General features: G+C 39.7%; 1 protein-coding gene across 4 annotated transcripts in view; it reads left to right on the forward strand.

The window, feature by feature from the left end:
- Positions 1 to 21,972, forward strand: part of CRYBG1 (crystallin beta-gamma domain containing 1) — a 161,270-nt gene that overhangs the window by 56,776 nt on the left and 82,522 nt on the right. For all 4 annotated transcript variants that reach the window (XM_030556039.1, XM_030556038.1, XM_030556040.1 and 1 more), the window contains one exon: positions 18,752 to 18,881. In XM_030556039.1, coding sequence (XP_030411899.1) covers positions 18,752 to 18,881 — 130 coding nt within the window. The remainder of the gene's footprint in view (positions 1 to 18,751; positions 18,882 to 21,972) is intronic.

The raw sequence follows: 21,972 nt of genomic DNA on the forward strand, positions 1-21,972 counted from the left end.
ACGGCTACCCCTCTGATACATAAGTTACCGACACAAGTGCCAGCATGGACAGCGCAATGTCAGCGAAAGAGCTTCTCCTGCCGATGAAGCTTCTGCTGCTTGCAGAGGTGATTTTATTATGCCAGCGGGAGAGCTCTCTCCTGTCAGCACAGAGTATCTTCATCAGACGTGCCCTTAAAGAATTTTGTACAGCACTTAGCACAATGTGGCCCTGATTGGTTATGAGAGTTTCCAAATGCTACTGAAATGCAAATATTAAAAAATAAATATTAATACTTTTCAACCATTACTTGCTCTTACCATCTTTATTCATGACCACTTGCCTGCCTGCCACATTCTAATTGCCTGCTCCATTCTAACTGGAGACTTACTTTTCATACTGAATCCTTATGTCTGCTTAACCATATAGGGATAGAATCATAGGGTTGGAAGGGACCTCAGGAGATCATCTAGTCCAGCTGCCTGCTTTAAGCAAGACCAATCCCCAAATGGCCCCCTTGAGGATTGAACTCACAACCCTGGGTTTAAGCAAGCTAATGCTCAAACCACTGAGCTATCCTTACCCCCCCCAAATGCAGAAGCACAGACCTCAAAAGACAATCTTGACACACAGTGTTTACACAAGTGCACTGTTTCCAAGGTTACTTTCCCCTTCCTCCAAAAATAACAAATGTGCTCTTTTTTGCAAAACCACTTTAATTTAAAATTTTTAAAAACTTTGGTATCTGTTGTTAGGGCAAACTACAGAGTGCCTCTTCTTTCCTGTTGTTGTGTTTTTTTTTGTTTTTTTTTTTGTTTTTTTTAAGAACACCCTGTTGATCGGCTGCGCCTCAGAAACATCGGTCTTCTCTCACTATCATCTCTGTAAAGGTATGTCTACGCTACGGGATTATTCCGATTTTACAGAAACCGGTTTTGTAAAACAGATTGTATAAAGTCGAGTGCACGCGGTCGCACTAAGCACATTAATTCGGTGGTGTGCGTCCATGTACCGAGGCTAGCGTCGATTTCCAGAGTGTTGCACTGTGGGTAGCTATCCCGTACCTATCCCATAGTTCCCGCAGTCTCCCCTGCCCATTGGAATTCTGGGTTGAGATCCCAAAGCATGATGGTGCAAAAACAGTGTCGCGGGTGATTCTGGGTAAATGTCGTCACTCATTCCTTCCTCCATGAAAGCAACGGCAGACAATCATTTCACGCCCTTTTTCCCTGGATTGCCCTGGCAGACGCCATAGCATGGCCATCATGGAGCCTGTTTTGCCTTTTGTCACTGTCACCGTATGTGTACTGGATGCTGCTGACAGAGGCGGTACTGCAGCGCTACACAGCAGCATTCATTTGCCTTTGCAAGGTAGCAGAGATGGTTACCATCCCTATTGCACCGTCTGCCATTGTAAATTGGCAATGAGATGACGGTTATCAATCATTTTGTACCGTTTGCAATTGGAAATTGGCGATGATGGTTATCAATCATTTTGTACCATCTGCTGCTGTCATGGCTCCTGGCTTGCCTCGCTGAGGTCGGCCGGGGGCGCATGGACAAAAATGGGAATGACTCCCCGGGTCATTCCCTTCTTTATGTTTTGTCTAAAAGTCAGTCCTGCCTAGAATATGGGGCAAGTCTACTAGAGAGCCAGAGAGCACAGCCGCTGCGGGTCAGAGCCCCAGAGATCCCACAGAAATGATGAGCTGCATGCCATTCTAGGGGGTGCCCCTGCAACAACCCCACCCGTGCTTCCCTCCTCCCACACCCCTCCTGGGCTATCGTGGCAGTGTCCTCCCATTTGTGTGATGAAGTAATAAAGAATGCAGGAATAAGAAACACTGACTTTTTAGTGAGATAAAATGAGGGGGAGGCAGCCTCCAGCTGCTATAATAGTCCAGGCAGGACATTAAAGGATGGGAGGGAGAGGAGTGCAGCCTCCCACTACTATGATAGTCCAGGGAGTACAGAATCTTTTCTTTAGACACAAAAGTGGGGGAAAGGGGGCTGAAGGAGCTCAGGCTCCAGCTGCTATGATGAGGATGGTTACCCAGCATTTTGTACCGTCTGCCAGGAATGACAGGGAGTCATTCCCATTTTTACCCAGGCACCCCCGACCGACCTCACCGAGGCCAGCCAGGAGCACTCACGGGCTGAAGACGGTTTTCCACCATTTTGTATCATCTGTCATCAGGAAAGGAAGGGGAGGGGATGCTGCTGTTCAGCGCCGCAGCACCGCGTCTACCAGCAGCATGCAGTAGACATACAGTGACATTGAAAAATGGCAAGAAATGGTTTTTTTCCCTTTTCTTTCACAGGGGGGAAGGGAGGTAAATTGACGAGATATACCCTGAACCACCCTGGACAATGTTTTTGACCCTTCAGGCATTGGGAGCTCAGCCAAGAATGCAAATGCTTTTCGGAGGCTGCGGGGACTGTGGGATAGCTGGAGTCCTCAGTCCCCCCTCCCTCCCTCCATGAGCGTCCATATGATTCTTTGGCTTTCCATTATGCTTGTTACGCAACACTGTGCTGAGTCCCTGCTGTGGCCCCTGTCTATCATAGCCTGGAGATTTTTTCAAATGCTTTGTCATTTTGTCTTCTGTAACAGAGCTCTGATAGAACAGATTTGTCTCCCCATATAGCAATCAGATCCAGTATCTTCCGTACGGTCCATGCTGGAGCTCTTTTTGGATTTGGGACTGCATCGCCACCCGTGCTGATCAGAGCTCCACGCTGGGAAAACAGGAAATGAAATTCAAAAGTTCACGGGGCTTTTCTTGTCTACCTGGCCAGTGCATCCGAGTTCAGATTGCTTTCTAGAGTGGTCACAATGGTGCACTGTGGGATACCGCCCAGAGGCCAATACCGTTGATTTGCAGCCACACTAACCCTAATCTGACATGGCAATACCGATTTCAGCACTACTCCTCTCGTCCGGGAGGAGTACAGAAACTGGTTTAAAGAGCCCTTTATATCGCTATAAAGGGCCTCGTTGTGTGGACGGGTGCAGGGTTAAATCAGTTTAACGCTGCTAAATTTGGTTTAAATGCGTAGTGTAGACCAGGCCTAACTCTTTCAAGCTGCTCCCCAATGCCTGGAACAGGTTCCCTTCTCCAACATGCCAAGCAATCATGCTGTTCTCTGAAGTCCTTCATAAAAACCTGCCTCTTTCAACTAGCTGCTAATTGTCCAGCCTTTCTCTCATGCCTCCCCATGTCCTTTGACTCAGATCAAACTAGAATTTAATATTTATAGGGAAAAATTCCCTCACCTTTGGAAGTAACAAGATGCATGTCAAAAAAACATTCATGTCAATCATGTTACATCTTTCCCTACTGTTGGCTATAGTTTTGTCTGTTTAGAAAGCAGGCATTCAAGATGGGATTTTGCACTGTACATAGATGTAAGAAGATAATCCATAGCAATGGCATTGTATAATAATCAATCTTTTATGTCTGAGATCTGAGAACTAAGGTTGACTGGAGCCCTGCTTTAATTAAACGTTCACATTCTTTTACTGGGAACTGGCAAAATCTTTGTAACAAAGATAATTTCCTGAATGTCTGGTAAGGCTGCTGTAGAAAATCTACTTTTAAAGCCAACTCTTGATTGTTTGCTTAGTATAACTGTAAAAAGAATGACTGAACAAATAGAATTAGGTTAAAAAACAGAGGTGTTAAACATAAAGGATTTATTTTCATCTGTTTCTTCATCTTTAGTACTGCAACGCTGTAAGAAATCATTTACTGATCCGTGTATTAATACAATATTCATGTGGCTATGTTGCTTTTATACTTTTTATTTTAAGAAAAGTCTCATACTTCATTTTAACAGACATAGGATTTTGCTTTTCATCGTTTTATTTTCAAATAAATATTATACTTATGAAAGTGTAAAGGACTTGGGATAATATAATGGAAAAATTAAGTTTTCTCTGGAGAGCTCCATTTAGGACATTTTGAAAGAGCAGGTTTGATGTGAAATGAAAGTTGCTAATTCCAGATTTCTGTGTTAAAAGCACTGTTGCCTGATTTGTGGGGGCTTTTATTATATAAATCAAGGATTAACTCGGTTTTCATTAGCCCTGGTAACTCACCTTTAATGGAGGAGGTGGGAAGATCTGTTCACATAAATAAGGGCTATAGGACACACTCTTGCATTCTTGGGAGGATATGATCCCATCTGTGATCATAGATTCTGTTACTTTTTCCTCCTGAAAGAGATTTGTAATAGCACATGGAGACATTCCAGATTGGAGTGTTAGCTTCCAGTGGAACTTTTGTTCTGATAAACGGTTTCAGTGGAGTCTTTTCCTTGTGATTGTTCTGCAGAACAGTGTTTTAACTTTCAGATCTGCATTTTATTAATCTAGAACATCAACATTATTAAAAGAAGATTTAATTCCTGAAAGATAACTTTTATACGCTTCATACTTAGCCTTGGTCTACACTGGGAGGGGCGGGGGCATCGATCTAAGATACACAACTTCAGCTATGAGAATAGCGTAGCTGAAGTCGACGTATCTTAGATCGACTTACCTCGTGTCCTCATGGCATGGGGTCGACTGCCACTGCTCCCCCGTTGACTCCGCTTCCGCTTTTCAGCAGCAGTGGAGTTCTGGAGTCAATGGAAGAGCGATCGGGGTTTGATTTTATCGTGTCTACACTAAACACGATAAATCGATCCCCGATAGATCAATCACTACCTACCAATCAGGCGGGTAGTGAAGACCTGCCCTTTAACTATTTTGTTTGCTCTGCTTCTGGTTTTGTGCCTCCTGTGTAGTGAGTGCTATTCCAAAACAGGATAGGTGGACACTGGAAAAATACAATTCTGTGTTGCATATAATCAAATATCTCTCTCAACGGAGATTTCAGAGGCTGTTTTGTAGCTGACCTCTCCAAAGGTAGTTCTGTGTGGAGAAATTTGCAGCCTTAAAGGGATGTTGTCAGGTTAAATGTATTTCAAAATCTATACTATGTTGCTCATAACAGCATTCAGTCATAGATTTAAGGCCAGAAGGGACTGTTACATCATCTTGTCTGATTAATATTGAAAATTTTTTAATTCTGATTTACATTTTACAGTTTTTGTTGTTTATTTTCTGCAATTTTCTCAGTTTGGACAATGAAAATAGATTTTCTGCTTAATCTAATCTATTGATAGAATGCCAATCAATTTAGTACTTTGGTTCTGGTTAGTAAAGACTTAACCAATAATGTCCTTTGCTGTCATCTCGCTGGAGTTTGATCAGTTGTACTTCTTTATTTTTTAAAGTAATCATGGCTCCTGTTATTGTGATTGTGCTTTAAAAGGTGGTCAGAGTAAAGTGCATTCTGACCTCATACTGTTCGATAATCTAGGATCCAGCTCTGAAAATGTCTTGCCTCTGGATCCTGAGTGGCTACCACTGGGTTTCTCCAACTATGCTGTTGCATGCAATTGTCTCAGAGGGGTTACAAATAACAAGATGATATCTATGATAATCTGGTTCTAGTCCATTGCCCTCAAAAATGTTTTCAGTAGGTTAAAGTAGAATGTAAAATGGAATAAGGCATGCAGCAGGTAACTACAGAGTTGCTGGCAGGTGACTCCATAACAAGCCATTCTAATGAAGACATTTCAGAAGACTATAAGGGTGGTCAATCTTGAAACTGGCTCCATCATTACCCCTATAGTTTTTATTCTATTGACATTTCAGTGATAAAACTCATGCTTCATAATTCATCTATCTGAAACTGTTTCAGGCTAACGGTTGGTATGTGAACTTTTAAAAAATTGAAACATGATTAAATTTTTAGTGATCATACTTTGGTGTTTTTGAGATGTTTACTTTATTACTCATCTTATTTAAATGCTAACAGCATGCTCATCACTGTGCAATAGATATAGGGTGACCAGTAAGGGTGAAAAATCGGGACGGTGGTGAGAGTAATTGGCACCTATATAAGACAAAGCTCCAAATACTGGGACTGTCACTATAAAATCAACACATCTAGTACCCTAAATAGATAGAAGTCACAGTCCCTGATCCAAATTTGAGCTAGACAATCCAGTGAGATTGTAGACCTATTGAAAGTTCAGTGAAAAAGTATATAGCTTCCTTTCTCAAACTCCTGAAGAAACATACTCTTTTGGTCACTTCTTTCCTATTCTAAAACTTTCAGAGACATTTACATGACACGTTCATTTATATACATACCTAAATTTGGGAACATGAAAATCCACAACTAGCCTAATATAGATGTCCCTTTTGGATTGCTCATAATTTCACCTTGCTTTTTTTCACCATATTCCTTAGTCTCTTCTTTCAGAAATCAGTTTAGTTTTCTCTTCAATTTTACTTCACTAACCCTTATTGGTAACTTAGTCCACATTGTTTACATACAATTGTTTACATCATACATAGTATGATGTAGAGCTGCCTGACTTTTCAATTTACTCCTTGTTTCCAAAATTATAGACTAGAGTTCAAAAGGAGTAGCCCTTAACTTTGCATGTGCGTTTTTTATTTTTTAATACTGAGGTAATTAAATAGAAGTTTTAAAAAGTGTGAAAGCTAATGATAGAATTCAAGGGCTCCTCTTTTAGAGACAAAAAATTATATTTCATCATGATGTATCCCAAAGAATTTTACAAGCAGATATATGTCAAGGGAAGATACAGAACATGTCAACCATACTGCTTCAGTTTCCCTACAAAGTAGTTACTGGAGAGGAAGTGAAGCATGACTTATCCATTTAAAACTACAGGAGGAATTTCTTTCTGCATAAAAGGACTGAAATTACTCACACTGGTATTTGGCCAAGATACCAGGATTAAAACTGTATTTTGAGAAATAATGTCATGGGATCTGTCATAAACATACAGCTAAGGGTAGCATAAAATCCCTCTTTACCCTGTAAAGGGTTAATTCCTCTTTTACCTGTAAAGGGTTCAGAAGCTCAGATAACCTGGTTGGCACCTGACCAAAAAGACCAATAAGGGGAGAAGATACTTTCAAATCTGTGGGGAAGGTTTTTGTTTGTGTCTTTGTTTTGTTCTCTTTGAGCCAGCAAGAAACCAGGGCAGGAAAATTACATTTCCTTAAGTAGACCTGGACTAAGCATCTAGTGTTGCAGAAATGGTAAGTAATAGCAAAGAAATGCTTTGGATTATCTTTTGTTTTAGCTTGTGAATTTTCCCTGTGCTAAGACGGAGATTTTTGTAACTTTAAAGTTTTGCCTAGAGGGAAAATTCTCTGGCATCTTTTTGTTACACTAGAAAGTTATCTTCCATCCTGATTTTACAGAGGTGATTCTTTCATCTTTTTTTAAAATAAACTTATTTTAAGAATCTGATTGTTTTTCAGTGTCCTAAAGACCCAGGGGGGTTAATCTGTGCTCACTTTGTAACCAATTGGTTAGAATATTATTCTTATGCCTCCCCAGGAAAGGAGGTGTAGGGGTTTGGGGGGATATTTTGGGGGAAGTAGGGCTCCAAGTGGTCCTCCTTGAATGTTTGTTTAAATCACTTGGTGGTGGCAGCAGTGCTAAAGGCAAGGAAGGAATTTGTGCCTTGTGGAAGTTTTTAACCTAAGCTGGTAGAAATAAGCTTAGGGGGTCTTTCATGCAGGTCCCCACATCTGTACCCTAGAGTTTAGAGTGGTGAGGGAACCCTGACAGAATCTTTTAATGACCACAAGTGTTGAGGATCTTAGTTTTACATACTGTCTGAATGATGGTATCTTCAGCAGTACAATGCCATCTAGCACCATGCCTGAGTATTGATTCATAGATGACACAGAACTGAAGTGTGTCACCTCATGAGTCACCAACACTACTTCCTTCACCAGCTGGGTTTTCCTTTAAGGTTTTCTGGCTAAATGCTGAGCGGGTCAAACAGTGTGTATTATATTAGACATATTTATAGCCCAAGGTGATATGGCTGCAGGCCAGTGAGAACATGTTAACTCTCTTAGATATTCTTCATAATTTAAATATTTTGTATCATTTTCATAGCCCTCTTCTTCACCCTCTCCTAAACAGCAATATCCTTCCTATGGCATTGTGACAGGTATAACCAGTATGTTCAGTTCATCTCTGTATGTATTTGATTCCTAATTTTGTAATTGATTAAATCAGAATTGTGGAGCTCTCTGTCTTAAGCCAAAAAAATATACGTACACTACACAACAGACGATGCTTTGCATAGGAGCTCACAAAGTGTACGGTTCATTTAGGAAAGATGTTACTTAGCCCTCTAGCAACAGAAAAGATTAATTAATTCTGGAGTATTCATTTGTTTGCCCAAGTGAACAGGGACAATGGAAAAACCCTCTGAAAATTGACAGAGATGGATGTAGTTTGAGAAATTAATTATTAAAGAAGGGAAGACATTACTTATTACAATATTCCATAATTTCACATGGGAAGCAGTCCTGATATAAAACAAACAAAACAAAGCATGCACTCTGACATATTGTAGAGAATTTATTATTTTATAACTGACACCTTTACATCAATGGCAAGAAGGGCTATATCTGAATTTGGTCTCCATAGATAGAGGGCTTTCCTTCTTACAAGTAGGTTAGTTTCAGAGGTAATTCTGATAGGCTCATATTGAAAGAATGGCTGAGTCTGAAGGAACCAGCTTAACTCTTAGGCTACGTCTTCACTACCCGCCGTATCGGCGGGTAGCAATCGATTTCTCGGGGATCAATATATCGCGTCTCATCTAGACGTGATATATCGATCTCTGAACGCGCTCCTGTCGACTCCGGAACTCCACCGGAGCGAGCGGCTGTAGCGGAGTCGACAGGGGGAGCCGCAGACATCGATCCCGTGCTGTGAGGACAGTCGGTAATTCGATCTAAGATACTTCGATTTCAGCTACGTTATTCACATAGCTGAAGTTGCGTATCTTAAATTGATCCCTTCCCCTCGTGTAGACCAGCCCTCATAGAGGGCATAGGTCATTTTGTTGCTTCTGGCTTTGTCTTCACCACAAAAAGAGGTGTGTTTTTACATCAAGATAACAATCTCACTGTAAAATCCTAGTAGAGATGAGACATAGGTAGTTTTTACTTCAGTGTAGCTAGTTGTGATAAACCATAGGTGGGGTTATAAGATTGAACTTGACTAGCTATATTGAGAGAGTTTATATCTGTGCCTTGTATCCATTAGTACTTTACACCAAGATAGTCATCTTGCTGTAAAACATACTCTTTTTTTTGCCATGAAGGCAAAGCCTCTGTTTACTTTCTTGTGTAACTGAAGTTTAGAGCCATTTGGCACAGTCTCCATCCCATATACTTAATGTAATTAACTAGATGGTATTTCATGTTCAGAAGCTAATTACTGTGTCCTAGCATGAATAAAGTCTGAGGATGAAGGATGAGGTGTTTATAACAAATGGTCCCTGAGATTGAATGCTTCTGAATACTTTAGAGTTTATTCATCCAGGATATTGCTATTTAGTTAACAGGAAGCATCCTTAAATTATACTGATTTTATTAATGAAACATTCAGATTTTTAAATTGCAAAAAATTGGGCTGTGAACCTGCTGAAAAACAAAGTCCTTTTTCATTTCCTCTTCCCCCGCCATCATCTCTCTTTCTCACCCTCATTTTTTCCCCTTTACTCTTTTATCTTTTCCAAACCAGCCCCTACTTTCAGCCTTATAGATCAGTAAGGTTTTTCTTCCTAAAGTAACTGCAGTATATTTTTCTTTACATCTTTCAAAACTGAATTGGGGAGGAGGCACTAGCGGTGGTCTGGGATTCTCACAGTATACATGTAATAAACAATATGAACACACAAATTTTGCATTTAGGCAACAGAAGCCCTGCTGACCTATGGGGAAGCAAAGTGGTAGGAGTTGACAGAAGAGAAATCCAAGTAAAATGAGTTTTAATCCTTTTTACAAAATGCTCAGCAATCTGATACACCCATTTTCTTATATAAACTTCTGAGAATTTTCTACTTTGTTATATGGGCATGAGAGCCACAAGCAGCCATCTTCTGACTCCTCTTAGCTTAAGCATTTATAAGCAGGGGTCCAGCTGAGCCAATTTGCAGCAACCTAGTACTTTTTCCTGGTGACTGCCAACTTTGCTCCATAATCTAAGCTTTCAATTGTATATGCAATATAAGAACCTGAAACAGTAGCTCTTAGAAGTGTGAACAGAGTCATCTACATCAATGGGTTGCTTCTGAAGTTTAATCATAGCAATTTAAATGTCAAATTAAACATGGAGCTTTGGAGACTACAACTCCTTATTTCTTCTCTCTAGCTCCTGCTCTTAAAGGCCATTGCTGAACAGATATGATATAATCAAATTTTGCTTTTTGTTTTTTTGTTTTCTCCCATCGTGCACCCAATAATTTCCAAGATTTTTCCCAACTCACTATTCTATCATACTCTAGTTTAGGAACTCTCATTGTTAACCATCCATTTCTGGAATGAAAGGACAGTTGCTCATACTGAAAGAGCCCAATTGTAATAAATTGTTTTTCATTTTCATTTAAATCTCAGTGGAATCTTAATAGACAGTTTTTGAAAGCTAGATTTCCATTTCCAGATTTATAACAGGTACCATTACTTATGGTGGCATCTTGAGAAAGAGTATTTTAAAATTCTCTAGGGTGAATTTGGAATAATTTTCTAAGTATGCTAAATATTTAGATTACTGAAGTTCAGAAAAGTAGTAATGAGTAGTAAAAATTGCAATTGCTGTGATGCACAATTCCCCATTAAATTATAGATATTGCCGCACTCCCTGTTTCAAAGTCTTGTAAATTATTTTCTCGAGGCAGGCAGCTTATTGTTTTTCTGCCAAAGACTAGGGTTTCAGTTGGGCTTAGCACAAGTCAGATTGAGTTGGTTAGTACACCAGTTGTTTTTCCTTGTTGTTATAAAACCACTACATAATTTCGCTCATCGCATAATCTCTGTTCAGAAGAACACCTGCATTGAAATAAAAGGGTGTTGATTATCAGGATTTTGGTGCATTGACAAAGTGGTGTGATAGGCTTGCTCAGCACCTGCCCACACTCTGGCTCCCTTGCGGTTTGTATCTTTTTCTCACTTTCTCATGAGCACTAACATTATTTTAAGAAATAAAGTTTTCTGATTGCTCTTGGTACCATATCAAATTTAATGACACCCAGTTGAATATGATTTTTGATACTGGGACTCACTCTAAGCAAAAATAATCAGAGTCACAGGAGATTTTAAAGAATAAAGTAATTCAGATTATACTCGTTTTTCAGATATGCATTGGAATGAGAAAAACACCAATGCTCAAATACTGCAGAGGGAAAGGATTTCATAAATGTGTCCATGTAGATAAAAAGTTAAACGAGCATTACTTCTGACCTTAAAGTCTATGAGACATGTCAATGATGCACAAATATCTCTTCAGATATATCCCTGAATATGAGGATAACTTGATCCATGGATAGAAAAGAGTATAGGAAGCAGTACTACTGTGTGGTATTGTGGTAGTAAAGGTGGTACTTCTAGGAATGTCATCAAATCGTGGTGGGTCAATAATAACAAATGTGGAGAAGCAGCATGGTTACAGGAATGAGTGAGAGATTTGAGTCAGAACTCCTGACTCCTTTCTCCTTGGTCAAATTACTTCACCTCACTGCCTTATTTTCTCCAAATGTTTTGTTGAGCTATTCACCTACCTAGCTGGGGAGGGGGTGGGGCGATAGGGGTTGTGAAGATTATTGTTCATACAATGCTTTGAACACATAGAACACCATAAACATTTCAAGATTATTATTACTATGACATCCAACGATAGTTGAGTGTAGGTTTCTGCACAGTACAGCCAGAGTATGATGATCTAGTTCAGCAAGTGTGAAGAGAAGGTACAAGTCAGCTATTAAGTAGAGGATCATATCTATGCATGTATTTGTACAGTGCCTGATACTATAGGGCTCTGACCCTGACTGGGGCCTTTGGATGCTATCGTAATAAGTACTAATACTAAAAAGGGCTCCAATTTGTTTCACTCCTACATTGGGTATTAATTAATTGTAATATCTTCTGTGTCAAGTCATTTGATTATAATAAATGTAGAAAATTTCTGGACAGCTGCAAAGACTAAACTTTTGAATAATTAAGTTTTTATTACAAGAGACTATTTATACAGTTAAAATATGTTTTGTTCTCCCCAATATTGTGAGTAGGAAAATTTACAACAAAAAAATTCAGATGTACTTGTAAGAGCAGCTGAGTAACTAAAAATCTGACTGTAGATACCTACTCACTAGCTCTGCCTCACCTAAACTCAATTGTATACTTAAGGGGGGATAATGGAATCACATGGCTGTGGTACAAGTGGAATGATGGTCATGGGTAGGATTTATTTAGTATTTGGATAGATCTTGCACCCCAGTGAATGTGCCACCCAATGGCAAACTTTATAACAAATCTATATGACTGTAATTCAAAAATCATAACTGAGGATATAGAGAAGAGAATTTTAGGTACATAGAACGTTGGAATGACTTCTGGGATGACAATTTTTTTGGATTTGATGTTCGCTACTGACATAGAAGGGGTACTGGCCTCCTGAAAAATAGTAACTGGTGGGGTTAGTTAGGTGAACTTTAAACTAGGGGATAAAGGGAAGGCTTGACTAACTCAAATAATCTAGCAGATAATAGAATATTAGAAGATGCAGTTCTTCTGAAACAGAGATTAATGAAGTATATGAATATTCTAAAGTATTTGCACACCAAGCAAAGCATGTGGGCAACAAACAAAAGAACTGAAAAAGCTGCTAAAGGATTGTGATTATGATTGAGTGGGCATAAACAGAAATCTGGTGGGATGGTTCTTCTAATGAGAAAGTCAGTATAGATTTGTACAACCTACATAGTAGAAATGAAAAGAGGAGAAAAGGTGGAGCGATGGTGTTATGTCATATGTATTTAAAATTTACAGCACATTAGATGAATTTGCAATTTTTTATTGCAACAGAAAGAGTTTTAAACTGCATACACAAAGCCATCATGTAACAGTGCAAGGAGGTAATAGTCCTCTATGTAGGTCTTATGTGACTGCACCTCAGGGATGAAAGTAGGCCAGTATGGCATACAAGTAAGAAACTGGTACTGACTCGTGCACAGCCGACATTAAAGCACTGCCGCAGCCCCTTTTGCCCTCCCCTGGGCCACCAACCGGGGGGAGGTGCAAAAGGAGCAGCTACCACTACTGCAGCAGTGGCTGAAGCCCCAGGCCCTTTTAAATCACTGCCAGAGCCCTGGGCGGCGTGGGCCAGGCAGTGCAGATGGGGAGGCTGACCCCAGTCCTGCCTCTTCCCCCTGAGGCCCCGCCCCTTCCAGGGGTCCGGAGGTGGGCCCTGTACTAGTAAGAGATTAATATTACTTTCACCCCTGCTGCACCTGGAAATTTGTGTTCAGCTCTGGGCACCTCATTATCAGAAAGATACTGACAAATTGGAGATAATTCAGAGAAGAGCAAGAAAAATGGGAGATGAGGCTGGAGCAATTGAAGTTAAAGAGTTTGCTAAGAGGGGACTACATGAGAAACATGGTTAAATCCTACAAATATTTAAAAGGTGAGAATTCAGCAGTCAGAAGGAAGAATTATTTAATTGCACAGTGGAGAATTACTAAGGATAATAATATAAAAATAAGAACATTTAGGCTGAGTATCAGAAAAATCTTTGCCTGTAAGATCCCGGGCAAAAGACTGTCAAGTGACCAATAGGAAATGATCCTGCCATGGCAGGGAGATGAGACTATAGGCCCTTTTCATCTCTCTGTTCTTTGAAAATGCAGGTAAAAAGTTATATATTTATGAATCTACAATTTGGCCATTAGGTGGCAGAGTTTTGGTACAGAGTGTTCAGACTTTACTGTGACTGCTTGTTGTTGTTGTACTTAAGAGTTATGGTAAAATCAGGAATCATACAAGCTAGAATTCTGTCTCTCTTACTTAGTTTTCCTTAAATAATTATAGCAAGTATCTGTCACTTGCACTACAAAACTAGTATGCCTATCACCCAATTATTTATCATTTCAGAACAGCTTCACTTATAGCTTCCAAATTATAACTACATTCAAACCTGAGCCAGTAGAGGTAGGAACTCGTGTGTGTGTGTGTGTGTGTGTGTGTGTGTTTCCTTTCATGTTTTATAACAATCATTCCAGATTAGGAGTTAGACATATGTAAAAAAGGTCTAATGGGCATAGCCTGAAGACTGTGCTATTAAGTAACAGACAGTAGGTGTCCGAGTGGTGTAAACTGGTAATCTACCTCTACCGCTATAAAAATTGTGAAGGTTGCCAGCCTACTAAATATTATTAATTTATGAGTAAAACAATGATCCATTTGTTTGCCATGTATTTCTGTTTCCACTATTCATTTAACTAAAGGTATAATATCAGTCTTTTCAGGAAGTGAATTAAAATGTTTTAAGTGTTCATTTCTATTATCTTAACTACTTTTATTCTTTTTAAACATTTACAAAACAAAAAAGTCATTATGAGAAGGTTGGAACTGCTAGGCTAAAGGGTATTGACATACACTTCTTATTACAATTTATATATAATGGCTTGTGATCACTGTATCTGTCGTCAGCTCTTCTGTTGTTCAGTAGTAATTTATTAGCAAACAGAATCTTCTGCCTCTGTAAAGCTTCTCGCATCTCCTCTCAAAGCCTTTTACAGAGTGCTTCTTCATGTTTTGCAGCAAAGCCTTGCTACAGCATGGCAAAGGGAAGATAAAGAGCTCTTCTTTTGAGTTGTTGCTGTCAGGGGTTGTAAACCTACTGGGGTTTAACTGCCAAGCCCTTTCTTGCTGTTCTGCCTCTGCTCCAGCTCCACTGCTGTAAGATTGATTGGATTATTATTTTATAATAATTTTGATTAATTATGCAACAAGATGTCTCCGTCTCAGTAACCTGGCTCAGATAAGCACCCATCCCATGCTCTGGGCACCTTTAGTATAATTAACTTTACAATCTTATATTCAGACATGTAATAGCAAGTAATAAACTCCTCACCCTTCTATAAACACCTTGCCCTCCATTCCTCTTGATTAATAAACCTCCACCCTGGGTGGCTGAGACAATAGATGGACCTTGCAAACATCTGTGAGGATTTGATAACCTTCATGACATGTTGCAAATCCTGTCTTTTTTCTCCCAGCCATTTGGGATTTTGAAAGACCAGGACAGAAAGTGTATTCCAGAATTGAGGAGATTTCTGGGAGAATATCCTACTAGCTGTTTCCCTCCTGTTTATAAGAAAGGAAGGTAGCTTGGCTATTTCTGAGGAGCTAAACTGTGGCTGTGTGGCATATGGGGAGAGACCATCTCTCATGTAACCTGGTCTTTAAATCACTCAGGGATTTAAAAGTTTAAACCATCACCTTGTGTTCACTCAGAAACTCAAGAGTGTAGCTTCCGATTATCCGACATTGTTTACTCCTGGTGTGAAGCTCCATTCAGTAAGCATTCTGCCATATTTTCCACCAACTCCAGTATTAGTGTGGCTTAAAGATGCATCCCCAGGTATTTATTTGAGATGAAAACAGCATCTGAAATAAACGCAATTGCCTCATCAATAAGTGATAAAACAGCTTTTTGGCTAGAGCTGCTTAGGCTCTAATAGCAGCCTCGGTCCTAATCAAGGCCCTAAACTTCAAACCTGAATCACAAATGAAGCACATACTTCTCCTGGGGGAATTCTGCATCACTGCATGTGTGCAGAATTCATGTCCCCCCACAGATTAGTTTGCTTTCCCACAGAAAAATGACTTCTGACAGGGAAGCAAAAGGAAGCCGCAAGAGTGGTCACACGCCCGTCCCTGACAGTGCAGGCAGGTTGGTTTAGGCACCCCGAGCAGCCGGTAGAGACATAAATCACTGCGGGAGGAGTGGGGGGGCTAGGCTGTCATACATGTGAGAGAAAGACACTCTGTCCCTCTCGCTCGCTATTGCAGTACACTCGGCATGAAGGGGCAGGGTGTCGGGGTGTTTCTGAGGAGGTAGGCATAGGGCAGGCTCTGTCCCCTCAGGCACAGCAGAATGTAACAGTCAACTGTTCCCATTGTTCTTATTGAATTCCCCCAGGAGTATAAAACAGGTGTAAAAGTTTTAAACCTCCTTTACATTGCCAGACTGCTGTGAAGGACAGTATGACCTTATAAATGCTTATGGTGCTTTAGTGATTAGAACTCGTCTAAATTTTTTGACTCAAAAAATGTGCTTTATGAACTGTTTACTATTGACCTTTCTGGTGATGGTCAGTAACCAATATAAATTGTGAGTTTGATTCCCCAGCCCTCAGTTGTTTTTCAGTTGCCTGTAATGTAATGCTGAGCATATAGCTGCATATACTGGTTGACTAATAACTAAAAATAAAGGGTCAAACCTAGCTACGTTACTATTAGGCAAGGAGGGTTGGGGATTTCCTCCAGTGCTCCTCACTCCCATTCTCCTCCATTGTATTGTAGTATAAATAAATGACCTAAATAATTGAAACCAGCATGATTATATTACATTATTTTGACAATTAAAATATGCAGAATTTTAAAATTTTGTGAACGGATTTTTTAATTTTTTGGTGCAGAATTCTCCCAGGAGTAATATATAGTACTTGCCAATTCTTCCGGTTGCTTCCCTCTGCCTACCAACATTAACTCCTTCTTAGCTGAATTGAGCCTCAGCCAATTAACCTTCATCTAGACCCTGATCTCCTGCAGACAATGGGTCATCTGTTCCACTGCATTAGTAAGTTCAGTTGGACATGAAGCAGAGTGGCACCAGTATACTGAAGACATCTTGCACCATATAGCTTGACTAGCCCTACCAGAGGCCTCATATACACAGTAAACAAAAGTGGGATATAACAGAACCTTCCACTACCTAACATGAGAAGACATTCACCCAGATGAGCAGTTGCCCATGATCAGCTTCTGGATTCTCTCATATAGTAGTGGAGCTAATCTGAAGCAATTAAATGCTGTGGACTGCAGGCATGTTAAAATCATAGAATGTCAGGGTTTGAAGGGACCGCAGATATCATCTAGTCTAACCCCTTGACAAGATTAAAGCAAGATTTGTTGTGTCTAAACAATCCAAGACAGATGGTGATCCAGCCTCCTTTTGAAAACCTTCAGTGAAGGAGCTTCCATGACCTCCCAAGGCAGTCTGTTCTATTGTCCTACTGTTCTTACAGTTAGGAAGTTTTCCCCTGAGATTTAATCTAAATCTGCTATGCTGTAGTTTGAACCCATTGCCTCTTGTCCTGCCCTCTGTGGCAAGAGAGAAGAACTTTTCTCCATCTTTTTCAGCTTTTCTCCATCTTTTTCATGGCAGCCAAGTGCTAAGGTGTGACTTTGCTGTGAGCCCAAAGTAAGAGACATTGTTCCTCTGCTCCAAGAGCAACCTGGGCAGAAGACTGTGACTCAAGAGTATCACAGTCTCCCTCTCAGTTCCTGTACTGCTCTGGGGGAGGGAGAGGAGAAGGAAGAAGTAAACTCTGCCAGGTACAGACACAGCACGTTACCCAGTGCAACTGTGCTGGTTCCGTCCCTTCTTGCCCTGCCCAGGAAGAGGACATAACCACTCTGCAAAACTCTTTCCCTTCTGCCCGCAGAGGGGGATAAGAGGGTGTCCTGCACTGCCTCACTATTCAGATTCCAAGGATGCACAAAAGCATCTCATATTACAGGAATCATTTATTTTTATAATGTATTTAACCAAGGATTTCAATTTTTTTAAATGTCTTATTTCTCCATTAGTGGGGCACTGTGAAATGAAATTTTTGTAAGTCCTCTTGGTTCAGAATTTTGAAATCAAGACAGTGGTATGAGTATAAGTGTGGGCAAAATTGGGCCTGTTGTGTTTTATATTCTGTCGTGTTCAAAACTGAGTCACTTACTTTGCTGAGTTCTTAGTTTTACTTTGTGATCATGTGCACAAATGACATACCATCATGCTCATCTAGGGCCAAACTCTCTTCCTGTTAATAGTCCCACTTTTTGGGGAGACTACTTGTAGGAGTGAGGTGAGCAGAATGTGCAGTGCATGATGGACCCAAAAAGCCCTGTGCAGTGTTGGGCTGTGTACACAGAGGTTGCATCACAGGACAAGGGGATAATATTTCTTCTCAGGTATGAGTGCCCCCCACTGAATAGTGCATTCAGCTGTAGGCATCTCATTACCAGAAAGACACTGATGAATTAGAAGAAATTCAAAGAGCAACGAGAAAAAAAGGGGGATGGGGGCTGATGGGACTGCTTTTGAGAAAACATTAGAAGACTTAAATAAAAATGGCAGTCTTGGCTAAAAACCGGCATGAAATCTACAAATATCTGAGGGCTGTAAACACTAATAGGGACAAAAATTACTTTAGGGGGCTGCATAAGGAGGTGTATATATATAAAGGTATGTCTACACTACAAGCACTACAGTGGCAGAGCTGAGGCTATATTGCTGTAGTGTAGAAACTTGCTATAGCTACAGAAGGGATTTTTCTGTCGTAAATCTACCCTTTCAAGAGGTGGAAGCTAAGTGGACAGAATTCTTCCATCGACCTAGCAGTGTCTACATGGGGGCTTAGGCTGAGTTAAATTCACACCTGAGACATGTAGTTTTCACACGCTGAGGTGACCTAGATAAGTCAATCTACATTTTAGATGTAGACCAGGCCTAAAAATTTAGCAGTGGCAGCATATCCTGGACTTCATTTTATTAACATTTATTAAATACCCAATGTTTTCTCTCCTTTCAGATACTCTGACATACCAGATGGACACTATGTTGCTCAAGAAAACCAGTTGTCTTCAATACCATGTCCAGACCCCCAAACTCCCACAGCAATTTCAATATCTATCACCTCATTACCAACAATGTCAAGAAAGGTAAGAGGGAATCAAAAACATTTAATTAGAGGAGATGACAATTTTTGGAGAAAAAGGAATATAACATTTAATGTATTCTTAACTTTATTGTAAAAAAAACTTGTTCATGAACTCTTGCAAGTTAGCAAATGAGCATTATACATTGTAATAACTGGGAAAAAATTCTGCTGGGGTTGTGTGTGAAATGGCTTGAGGAGATCTTTCACAGAGACACGTAGACCATATAACTTTTTTTCCCTTTTAGATTGTATTTTTGTGAAATATGTATAAGCCAACAAATAACATAGGTACAATAAAGTGACACTCAGCTACGCTAATGCATTAACTAACTAGCATGCTCTGTTTCCTGCTAAAAGGTAAAGTTTTTGCAGGGGAGGAAAGTAGGGAATGCATTTGCTTTTCTCATGTTCATTTTATCCAGTAGTGTTACTCATCTATTTGTCATAAGTATAGTTGCATGCCAGCAAACTGGTGGAAAGAAAGATGCTAATTATTTCTGTCTAGTGTGAGAACTATGTTTCAGCTATTAGCTTACAAGTCATGGTTGTGTAATGCATTTCTTGTCATAACTTATTTTAAAACTATCTGGCTCAGCAGAGAAACTAACTTTCCCATAAACAGAAGTAAACAGCAGACTGTTAGTTGAAGAAAATTGAATTTTGTTAGTTGTAGTACTAATATATATCTAAGGCTCATAGTGTGTTTTTAAAGGCCAGAAACAGCTATTTTGATGATCTAGTCCAGGGGTGGCCAACCTGAGTCTGAGAAGGAGCTAGAATTTACCAATGTACATTGCCAAAGAGCCACAGTAATACATCAGCAGCCCCACATCAGCTCCTTCCTCCCCCTACTCCCAGTGCCTCCCACCCACCGGCAGCCTCACCGATCAACACCTCCCCCTCCTTCCCCGGACTTCCTGATCAGCTGTTTCGTGGCGTGCAGGAGGCTCTGGGAAAGAGCGGGGGGGAGAAGCAAGGGTACTGCAGGCTCAGGGGAGGAGACAGGAAGGGGTGGAGTGCGGGCAGGGACTGTGGCAGAGCCAGGGGTTGAGCAGTGAGCATCCCCCGGCACATTGGAAAGTTGGCGCCTGTAGCTCCAGCCCTGGAGTTGGTGTCTATACAGGTAGCTGCTTATTAACTTCTGAAGAGTCGCATGTGGCTCTGGAGCCACAGGTTGGCCACCCCTGATCTAGTCTGACCACTGGCGTAACACTAGGTCATAAGAATTTACCCAGTAATTTCTCCATGAGGCCTATAACTTGTGTTTGAGTTGTAGGATATTATTTACATCCAGTTATGACTTACACTGCAAATGATGGAAAACCCAACATATCCCATGTTGTCTTCAACAGGTTATTTCTATATATGTTTCTGTGGAAACATACAGATAAAATACAGAATTCTGCCCGGCACCATTTTGAAACAGCAAAACCATGCCTTATCATCAGGGGATAAAATCAATATTGCTCTATAAGCCAGCTTGAGACTTAATTTTGGAGTAGAAAAGAATGTCCCTACTTGTGGCATCACTGTCTGTGAGAAATTTTAGTGTACTGACTTCATAGAAAACAGCTACTGTGAAATTAAATATCAGATTACTGTCTTGCAGGATGAGAGAGTGATAAAGTTTTACTATTTAATAAGCATTTGTTTACTATTTACAAGTTTTGATATTTTGTTCTCTTTTTGGAACACTGCTGTACCTAGATATGAAAACTGCCAAGTCAGTTGCTAATGCCTGGCTGGATATCAGTTAAAACGTTGGGATTTCATTCTTCACATGGAACCCAATTCTGTATTTAACAAAAACAAAAAAGACCTTGCAACTGAAATACCCTAAAAAGTTACAAAGGAGGTCCAATAATCTTATCTTTTAATTGTTATATAACAAAATGGAGACATGGTAGAGCAAAGTTATGATTGTAATTTAAATTACAAAAGTTAAGAAATTGAATTTTATTTTTTTGGCAGGAATCAGTTAACTCCCATGAATGTATGTATGTAACAGTTTTGTATTATTGAGGTTGGTCTTCAAATGTGATTTATATACATAAGGAGTGTGTGTTTGATTCAGATTTCAGTTACATTAGTGTAAATCAGGAATAATACCATTTAAATTAATGGAGTCACACAAGAGGAAAATTAGTGAGAGATTAGAATCATATTAATATAAGCTATGGGAACCATAACCAGAATTTGTCTATTCTACACTGAGTTGTTAACCACGATGCTGGTATAAGTTTGTCAGTGATTGTCCTTTTAAAAAAAAATCTCAAAACAATTGAGCAAGTGATTGATTGCATATAAAGTAACTACACCAGCCTCCCTGATTCCTAGAACAAAGATCTCACTTGTCCTGGTACATGGAAAAGGAGCCAAGCAGGCAAGTGGCAAAGAACAAGTTCGTTAGTCAATATCATACTATTGTTTTTTGGGCACCAGTTAAACCCTGAGAACAGAGTGATAGAGATATCTTTACCCATTAAGCTCACCTCCCACCTTTGATTTTTGCCATGGTTGTTGGCAAAGCCAAAGACTTTATCAAAACCAACAAACAGTAATACATAATAAATTGGAATTCAAGTCAGCAACTTAATAGGGATTAGAATAAATTTTAATACACAAAGCACTCCAGGAAGTACTTTTTTCAGGGAAATTATTTTCTTGATTCAAAGTGAAGGTTATTTGAATAATTTGTCAGCTAGTTCATAAATAAAAAGAATAATTCATTATAAAATCTGATATTTGTTCTTTTCATGCTGCCAATTTGTACCGATGAAAGTGTCAGTTGTGAAATTCTGTACAAGCAAAAGGCAAGAGTTACGGGGTCTGAAAATGCATTATGTAGAATACAGAGTAGATCTCTACTAATTCATGTGAGTAACTAGGAGATCCATTGAAAATTAATGTGCAAACTAGCAATAACCACTTCAAGAATAGTGCATCATAGAATGTCTTTTTTTTCATTCAGTTTGTTGGTTCCACTTTAGGTTTATTATATTATGTATTAATAAGTATTTTATAAAATTAATGATGTTTTAGAGACTTCAGAATGACACTTCAGAATAACACTAATCTTTGCTTAGATATAG

This window comes from Gopherus evgoodei, chromosome 3 (genome assembly GCF_007399415.2).
Source record: "Gopherus evgoodei ecotype Sinaloan lineage chromosome 3, rGopEvg1_v1.p, whole genome shotgun sequence".
NCBI lineage: Eukaryota > Metazoa > Chordata > Testudines > Testudinidae > Gopherus > Gopherus evgoodei.